Raw genomic sequence first — 9,619 nt, 5'->3', positions numbered from 1 at the left:
AAACCAAGGACGAAGATATAAGAGAGGACACTTCTCTCTGTTAGCTAGCTATAATAACAACCTAAAAATAACCTCCAAAACCCCTAAAGCAGCCACTTTTCAAAAAAAACATGAATTTTTGGTCCCGGTTGGTGCCACCAACCGAGACCAAAGGTCCCCCTGACTGGGCTCGGCGGACCGGCCACGTGGAGGCACATCTGTCCCGGTTCGTGTTTGAATCGGGACTAATGGGTGGAGGTATTAGTAACGACCCATTAGTCCCGGTTCATGAACCGGGACTAAAGGCTCTTACGAACCGAGACTATTAGGTGTTTTTCTACTAGTGTTTAAGGATGTGTGACCCACCGAAAAATTCTTATTGGGTGCACACAAATGACGACAAAGTGTGCATCAATGCAGGAATTAAAGACCTGTGTTAGTCTGTGACGCCAGATGAAATGACTATCGGTTTGGGTGTTACAATCTCTTTCAATACAAACACACACTTGTATTATTTGTTTTTCAGGCCAAAGGGGATCACATAAGATCTTGCATTATATATTAATAGAGGGGCCATTAGTCAAAGCTTTCTATTAAACAATTAAAATATGCATTATATTTCAGGCCAAAGGGGATCACATGAGATCTTGCATTGTCATTTTCCACTAAATTTTCTCATTTTTTGTCATTTCTGGTACGTATGTATATCATTGCTTGATGATATTTACAGTGAAGCAAATTAATAATGAATCAGAAGGGACTAGTATAAAACAAGACCTTTCTCAACAACAGGAATGACATGATGACATCCATGATCCAGTTAGAGTAAATATACTTTATTCCGAGTCTACTTGGTATTAGCGTAGATAATATACTTTGAAACAAACATATTTTAGAAATTTGAAGAAATAACGTGCATATGTTATGTAAGCTATTTGTGTAGTATGCACAATTTTTCTCAACTTAGGCAGAAAGAACATATATATTTATTCGTAAAGAGAAGGTAAGACACCATCACACAAAACTAAAGGATTCACACGACATCACCATAAAAGAGATGAGAACAATCTTAATATTCTTCTAATATACTACACTGGATAGTTTTTTTTGGAAAAGGAGGATTTTATCGAGTGATGCACACGACCATTTGTTAAAACAAACCAAGTATCAAAATATCACGAGCAACTCTGGTACAAAAAAAGGAAAATTTACATGATGACACGCCACAACTGGCACAAATAGTACAAAATGCTTACACACATATTCTATTATTGGATCGCCATCAAAACCGGCTGTATGTATCCTGTGCTACCGTCTCACATCGATTGCACTCACAGCGTAACTCCTTCACTTCCGGCATGGGATATGGCCTCTCCCACTTATCATAATTAAGTATCATGCAATGCTACAAATGCATTAGTATGATGTGACACTATAAATAATGATGAGAGAGATGATACCATGATACAGTATAATACTCCCTCCATCCTAAAATAACTGTCTCAACTTTGTATTAACTTTAGTACAACTTTGTACTAAGGTTAAGACACTTATTTTGGGACTGAGAGAGTAGCACACAGAACGAGCTAATTTAATGCCAAGTACACCTTGTACACAACTTTATATTGAGGTTATTTCTGTAAATTAATGAATAAGGTGGCATTGTGATATTAGGCTATGATATTATGCAACGAGAAGTTAGTAACCGCGCATGCACTATGATACTACCCATCATGAGAGGCCTAAGGTTACTCGTAGTGGGGAGTATCAAATACAAGTATCATGCATATGATACTACTGTATAATACTACCTTTGTAGTGTATAATATCATATATGATCTTATTTATTGCCGTACATGACACATAGTAGGATAATATTTATTATGATACGGTATCTACCTATGTTACTCTAACCATCTCTCTCTTCTTTAATTGCCTGCCACATCAATGTGTTTGGTAGCCCGTGCCGAAACCATAAAAAAGAGGAATTAGCACTGGCTTAGAAGGTTACTATAAGATGATTATGTCTTGCGGTTGTTGCATGGTTCACAATTAAAAAGTGAGCGCGGATATAACAAGAGATCATGTTGCAGTCGCTAAAGAGTTTTGAGCGGCCTTAGTAGGTCCTTTGCAAGATTTATAGTGAGGTACCATTTTGAATTTGGAACATAGGAGAATGGGTGTGAGTAAGTTGAATGCACAAGATTGTGGATTAGGTAGGAGGACAACATCTATTGTCGCGTTGAATTGTAATTTGTTTGCCCTCTTCTGCGACATGGAACGAAGGAATTGGTTGGGCAGAGAAACTAAAATCAAGACCATGATTTTAAATTGGAGTGGCATACTTGCATTTACAATTTGGGTGTTTACAAGAGTATTATTCTCACATTAGGGAAGCAATGTATTTGTTTATTTGGGAAAGGACTGATACCTAGTAAAACTAACATTTGTTAATTTATAGTCTCACATGTGGGTAGTGCAGTTGTTTATTTGTGTGGTTCCACATATGAACTCACCACCGACTTCAACATTTATAAGTAGGAAAGATGATACGGTATCTATCTATATTACTCTAATGCTCTCTCTCTTCTTTAATTTTCTGCCACATCAACGTGTTTGGTAGTCCCGAGTACATGATACCAGCTAAGATATCACCATGGCCAACCTAATATCTCAAACATGCAGGCTTGCTTTCCTTAGGACAGAAGAGGCCTTGATCACGCGCCCAAGAATTTTTATACTAATTTTTAACAAAAGGAGCTATAATGAGCGAAACTTGAATGCAGTCAAAAAACAACCCCAGCTATAGAAGAGGAATTGGCGGGAACCAGAAGAGCAACATCACTCGGCGCATCCTTGGATACTGAAATTTTATGAATACGTGAAGACTGAAAATGAACTAGTCTGAATCAATTCATCCAACCTCACATGGAAATGATTCTCTCTGATTATTTCCCTCCTTTCTTGGTCCAAAATTTATGTCTTTACTGTGGATAAAAGCTGGAGTGGTCCTGCTCTAGTTGATGCTGCAAAGAAGAATGGTCCCTAGTCTAAACTAGGTAGCCTCCTAGACCTCGATGTCGAAAGATTTGTAAAGGTGCGCGCGGTAGTGTATCCGGTCCAAATATTGGAAAGCCCAATATGTAAGCAATCTAGCAACATATCTCAAAGTTGTGCATGCACTCGCCATGCTTCAGCCTTAAGACGCTGGCAAATGGCAGAATTCACAACTTGCTCTTGCAAGCTTCGGATTCTAGCTTCTAAAAAGGCAAAGCGGCTGGCATGCTAGCTAGCTACTAGCCAGCTAAGCTAGCTGCTAAGTGCTCATAATCCATAGGCACAAGTGTTGCATGTCAATGTCAACACAAATTTCGCCGCTCCTTGCCACTGCATGCATGCGCGCGCGGGTAAATGTTAGGTCAAGCATATTTTATATTATCATTTCATGCCAAATAGTCTTCCCTCGGTACCAAAATATAAGATATTTTTTCAGTACAGATTAAACTACAAAAAACGTCTTATATTTTTGGTACAGAGGTAGTACGTACCATACAAGAATGCCTTGAGCAAAAATAAGTCGCTGCTCGCAACTCTAAATAGGAACAAATAGGACTTAGTAGATGTGTCGGAGAGGATCAAAGGAGTGTCCCTAAAACGAACGACTTGGTTTTTTCGAGAAGGAGGATAACACCCGGTTGACATACTCCCTTGTTTCCGGTTTATAGGGCTCAAATATGAAATCTTATCAACCAAGGCAGTTGGTGAGTGAAGGAATGTATCTCGTACTTTGCAAAACTACCCAAAGTAAACTGATGCATTAATTTGAATTAATTATAGTGCATGCATGCTTGGCCACAAGATGAGTAGGAACATTAGTGAATTTCTTTTTAATTTTTACATGCAAATATTTAATGCGCCTCGGAATCTCAATAGAAGATGAAGATGAGCTCTTTAAATTGGAAAAATGATAAAAAAATTGAAATAGACCCTATAAACAAGAAAGGAGTGAGTATAACCATATATTGCTGGTCAATTTCAAGATGAAAAGGAATAACGTTGTACTCCCTCCGTCCGTGAATATGTGTACATCTAGCTTTTGTCTTAAGTCAAAGTTTTAATATTTTGACCAACTTTCTAGAAAAAAGTAGCAGCATTTATAACACTAAATTAGTATCACTAGATTCGTTTTGAAATGTACTTTTATAATATACCAATATGATGTCATATATGTTAATACTCCCTCCGTCCGGAAATACTTGTCATCAAAATGAATAAAAGGGAATATATGTAGACGTATTTTATAAAGTTGGTCCAAATTTTAAAATTTTGACTTGGAACAAAAGTTAGATGTACACTTATTCGCGCGTGAGCTCAAGTTTTTTCTTCTTTTTTGCGGGGAAGTGATTAACGTCAAGTTCGGACATGACATTTATGCTCACGTAGCCCTATGAGCCGGTGGCCAGGTCAGCCGCCGCTACGTACGTACAGGTGGGTGGAGGGAGGGGATCGATGGATGCAGTGAAGTGAGGCGGGGGAGCAACACAACACAGCTATGGTGGTAAAAGGACAGGGACACGCGACAGCGACGCTAGCTGCTGATCGATCGATCGATCCCACCATTTATGCAGTCGCGGCAGTACTGTAAATACCCACCACAAGCTCCACTGCCACATCCTAATTCGCTAGCTCGCTCTCGCTCCCGCTGCCGCTCTCAAGCTACCTGGCTTCTAGCTAGCTAGGGTTCGTCTACGGAAGCTGACCGCGAGCTGGCTGGCCGGAGAGACCGAGCAGCTCCGCGCGCCGCAGCGGGCCTGGAGCTGCCTAGCTAGCAAAGCTCGGTGGAGTTCTTGTGAGTGTGCTTCCTTAATTCCGCCACATCTCGTATATATACGTGGTTGTTTTGATTTGTTGATTCTTTTTCTATATGGAATTGGAGATCGCGGACGTACTGATAGGATTTTGTGGGATTTCTTAAATTTTTGGTGCCTTTTGGTGGTCCTTGATTAGAATTTCATGCGGCGGATCTGAGCTAGATTTGTTAATCCGTCTCGCTTTGTATACAGATTCTTTGGAATTTTGAAGTCCTTGATAAAATTATTTTCCTTTCCCCCGAAGTGTTCTTGTATCAAAACCAAAACTGCACTGGATCCCGAGCTGGAGGACCATTTCTCTTTCTCTCTCTTCTTCTCCTTTTTCCTTGTGGGAGCGCCCGATCTGAACCGAATAGTTTGAATTACCCATTCTCATCGCTTGTAGTACTAATCACTGACACCACAGACTTTTTAGTTCAAGAAATCCCAATTGAATCTACGGAATTTGTAATTTAGGGTGTATGACAGACAGGCCTGCAGGATTATGAAAAGGAAGCAGCTGCTAGCGGCCTAGCACTCAATACAAAAACCCCCTCCCCTCGTTTCACAGAGGCCCAGTGGTGAGAGTGAGACTTGTAGCACGACCCCGATTCATAACTCGACTGCAGAACAATCAAAGAGGTCTGATGGCGGGGCTGGCCGGCCATTCATATGTTCAACCATGGAATCATTCTCTTGGTACCGCATGCAGATCGTGCCGCGCGGGCCTGCGCATCCACAGATGCCGTTATTCCATTTCCATCTACCCTGCTGCAGCAGTTGCATGCAGTTTAGCTTGAATAAAGCTGCCGCGCAAGCTCTCCTCTCCCAATCCCATTCCCCCCGTTGCCGATGGAACAGTACGTACGTGGCGCACATCGACCGGTAGACCCCTGCGCGCCGTTCGGGCACAGTGGTGGACTCTGGTGGTGGTGCATGCTTGATTGGTGGCTTGCTCCTGTACAAACACCATTAAATCTCCCTGCTAGCTGCAGGCCTGCAGCTGCATGCGATGTTAATTAATCGAGTTGATGATGTGATATGGCAGGTGAAGCTAGCTAGCGGACGATCGAAAGCCGATCGACGATGCGCCTCGTCGTCGGAGGTCACGTGAGATGATGAGCGGCAACAACCAGCACCAGCAGTCGGCGGCGGCGGCGGCGGCGGAGGAGGAGCAGGAGCTAGCGCGGAAGCACGCGGCCGCGGTGGCTACGTCGCGGCAATGGTCGTCGCAGACGGAGTCACGGATAGTGCGCGTGTCGCGCGTCTTCGGCGGCAAGGACCGCCACAGCAAGGTGAAGACCGTCAAGGGTCTCCGCGACCGGCGCGTGCGGCTGTCCGTGCAGACGGCGATCCAGCTCTACGACCTGCAGGACCGGCTGGGCCTTAACCAGCCCAGCAAGGTCGTCGACTGGCTGCTCAACGCGGCCCGCCACGAGATCGACAAGCTGCCGCCGCTCCAGTTCCCGCCGCACCAGGTCGACCTCATGGACCACATGATGACCTCCTCCTCCATGCCACTCATGCCGCACGTCGATGACAAGTTCTGCCACTTTGCGTCCACGCTCGCCCGAGATGGTGGCGTCAAGGCCGGGGCCGACGCTGACGGCGGTGGAGCTCACCACAACATTGGGAGGTTCGGCTACCACCGGTTCATGGGGCTCAACAACAACTCCCTGGGACTGGTCAACAGCGGGATGCCATACAATTTCACCGGCGAGTCATGGAATAACAGCAGTGTGGACCAGAGCAGCGGCGCTGGCTCGCCACAGGTCTCCATAGCTGCCGCCGCCGCGGCTCACCACTCGGCATTCCCGTCGTTACTCTCCTTGGCTCCAAGGTCGCATCAGCTGGTTTACTACTCGTCGGAGGCCGATCAGTTCCCAGTTGATGACCTGGGCTCCCAAAGCTTATCCTTGAGCTCGGCGAGAGCTTTCCATGACCAGACAGGAAGCTAGCTGCCACCTAGCTAGCTAGTACAACGCTGGATCGATCGATATGCTGAAGAAGATGGAGCTGATCGATCGGTGGTATGGATTGCAACTTTTATCCTCAAGGTAGGACTTAATAATGCTCTCCCAAAGCACAAAATAGCTAGCTAGTAGAAGTGTGTGTGTGTGCATTATTGGTTTTTTCAGATATACTTCTTCCTATGGGACAAGCCTAACCGCGGGTTCTAAAAATGTTTTATGCTTTAAACATATGCTTAATTTGGCTTTGGAAGTTGAGCAATACTAGCTGGTGGGCTTGCTGTGTGTGCCATACAAATTTGTAACTTCTTTTCATATACAAAGAAGTAAGCGGTGTAATGGTTTATTGTGCAATAACATTTTTATTTTTTTGAACAATAATAGTTCAGCTAATTAATCTCTCTCTTTTGTTATGAAACCATGTCCAGGTATGTTATCTGAGTTTTGTTGTTACACGTGCTACAGCTTTAGCCAGCGGAAAAAGTCCTGCCCCCGTTCCATTGATTGTACTTTCTCCCATCTTGGGCAGGAACTCTACCATTCGATACAAGTAGAAATTTAGCAACTAGAGAAAATCCCCACGAAAACTACAAAAATAACAGGTTCACTAGCTACCATCTAAACTAGACCCATTCTGCCATAGTGACTAGCCAACGCAAACTCAAGACACACCAAGCCCCCACTCAATAAATCTATATCTGACAAGAAATCATATTTGCACGCATCCCAAAGCACATGCATGTTACAGACAGTGTTAAAGGATATGAAAAATATTGCATCATCTAACTTCTCTAGTTTAAAATTTTGATGTTTTATATTAATTCTTAGCATGATATGAAATCTGAATTTTGAATCATAGCATCACACATGATTAGTTGAAGGTGGTTAATTACCAATTCCCAGGCCGTGGGGCTAATTAATACTTCCTCCGTTCCTAAATGTAAGTCTTTGTAGAGATTCCACTATAAACCGCATACGGATGTATATAGATGCATTTTAAGTTTAGATTCATTCGTTTTGCTCCGTATGTAGTCCACCTAGTAGAATCTCTACAAAGACTTATATTTAGGAACGGAGGGAGTATTACCTAAAAACAGTTCATGGGTGCCTTTACATTGTTATATCTCCTGCAGGTTCTCTCTTAAGCATGAGAGAACATGTGAGAGGCAAAGCCTTACATTCTGCCGACTAATATAAGTTTTTAAAAGTTTTCCCTCCGACTATTGGGAATGCCAGTGCAACATTTACTAGTTGCTAGAGTTAAAAAAAAGACTCAGGAATGGCTTGTAAAAACAATAAACAAAGTGGACATATAGTCACAGGGGAAAATTAAATGTAAGCAAAGAAATTGTTGCATTAGCATTGCATTAAGAGATGAGAATAAACCGGAAGTCTGAAAAACATAAAACAAGGAGGTAGAGGAAAACAACATTGTATCGTAGCTCTGAGGACAACACGCGTTGTACACAGAAGGGGAGTAAAATCCAAAAGCCTATCTACCCATCATCTATAACCACATTTGTCTGAAGCAGACTAATCATGCAAAACCTCTACAATGTTGCAAACATCTAGGCTGCATCACAACCTAAATGGTTGAAGATCGAGTCATCGAGCTCAACAAAAGGGAGGAAATTTTATACCATCTCTCCAGCTACAACAAACCCGGCCTTTGATTAATTTGTGGTCTAGGTTCCAGCACCTAACCTTGGGCCAACTTCAGAAGGGGGTCAATTTCATCATTGTATGCACCCTTCGCTAGAGTTTTCAAGAAGACCTTCCTTCTACCTAGAGTGATTAGAGACATGATTAAATCCCAATGTCCTGAGTGGAAGTCGATTGGTAGGAAATGGTAGCCATAGAGAGTAATCATGTAGTTCGTATCTTTGGGGTAGATGGGGGGATTTTGGGGCTGCCTTTTTTGGCGCTATCGACCCTCCCCTTTGGAAAACTTTCCTTTCTATCTCAATATACAAGCGCTCCGATCTCTAGCATGTTCTCAAAAAAATAGCGGGGAAACACTTAAGCCCCCCCTTCCTATTCTGATATTGATATATCCATTTCTTGCAAACACCCATGATATTATGCTGATCTTAGCAGATATACCATATCTACGTACTAATCATACAAGAAAAAAGTTATCTATACTTTGCCATTATATCAACTTGAACTCCATTCTCAACTAGACCATGTGAGTTCGGTAAACCAGTGCCATTATGCCGTTGATGGTATTAATAGGCTTGGGTTCCCAGTAGTAGGTTATTTGCATGGGGTGGGCCACAATGCAGTTGAGGTAGAGAGGTATCAATATGGATTAGAGTTAATATTGTGAGACCGAACTGTTAATGAGGAGCATGTTGCATATTGTCCTTATAAAACATGGACTATAAGAAATGTGACTTAATGTCGTTGCTTGTTGTCCAAATTCAACATGATACTGAAAAAAAAGGTGCTTCCCTAGATCCATTTGTATGAATTTGGTAAGTGTCAATTAATTGAGGGGCAGAGCTACCGATGTTTCACCCCGAGACCTAGACCACCATTCAAGAAAACACATGGTTGAGAAATAATGTATCGTCAATTCCTACATGGTCTCAAAACACACACAAAATTGGTATGAGGTGTCCTTGGATGGTGCATAAATAAACAATAGATCTTTAGGGGGGGGGGGGGGGGGGGGGGAGGGGGTAGACTTCTCAAAGTAAAAAAATCAAAGTTTTGAGCTCATGTCAACACTTCTATGAAATGAAGGACGTATGAATGAGCTCCATAGAAATTTTGTAATTAACTTGCGTTAAATAATCTAAAGATCATTCGTAGGGA

At 42.6% G+C, this 9,619-nt stretch overlaps 1 protein-coding gene across 1 annotated transcript; it reads left to right on the top strand.

Annotated features, from left to right (window-relative positions):
* Positions 1-4,525: 4,525 nt before the first annotated feature.
* On the top strand, positions 4,526-7,177 carry LOC123070865 (transcription factor TCP13). The gene is made up of 2 exons (XM_044494245.1): positions 4,526-4,828; positions 5,878-7,177. The coding sequence occupies exon 2, from the start codon at positions 5,945-5,947 to the stop codon at positions 6,785-6,787; it is 843 nt and encodes a 280-aa protein (XP_044350180.1). The 5' UTR covers positions 4,526-4,828; positions 5,878-5,944; the 3' UTR covers positions 6,788-7,177.
* Positions 7,178-9,619: the final 2,442 nt, after the last annotated feature.

Source organism: Triticum aestivum, chromosome 3B, assembly GCF_018294505.1.
Source record: "Triticum aestivum cultivar Chinese Spring chromosome 3B, IWGSC CS RefSeq v2.1, whole genome shotgun sequence".
Lineage (NCBI taxonomy): Eukaryota > Viridiplantae > Streptophyta > Magnoliopsida > Poales > Poaceae > Triticum > Triticum aestivum.
The sequence above is the reverse complement of the archived record's forward strand: the minus strand, read 5'-3'. Positions and strand labels throughout refer to the sequence as shown.

What these genes read in the sequence shown, in the direction of transcription:
- LOC123070865 (XM_044494245.1), top strand. Translation starts at nt 5,945, where the DNA reads ATGATGAGCGGCAACAACCAGCACCAGCAGTCGGCGGCGGCGGCGGCG.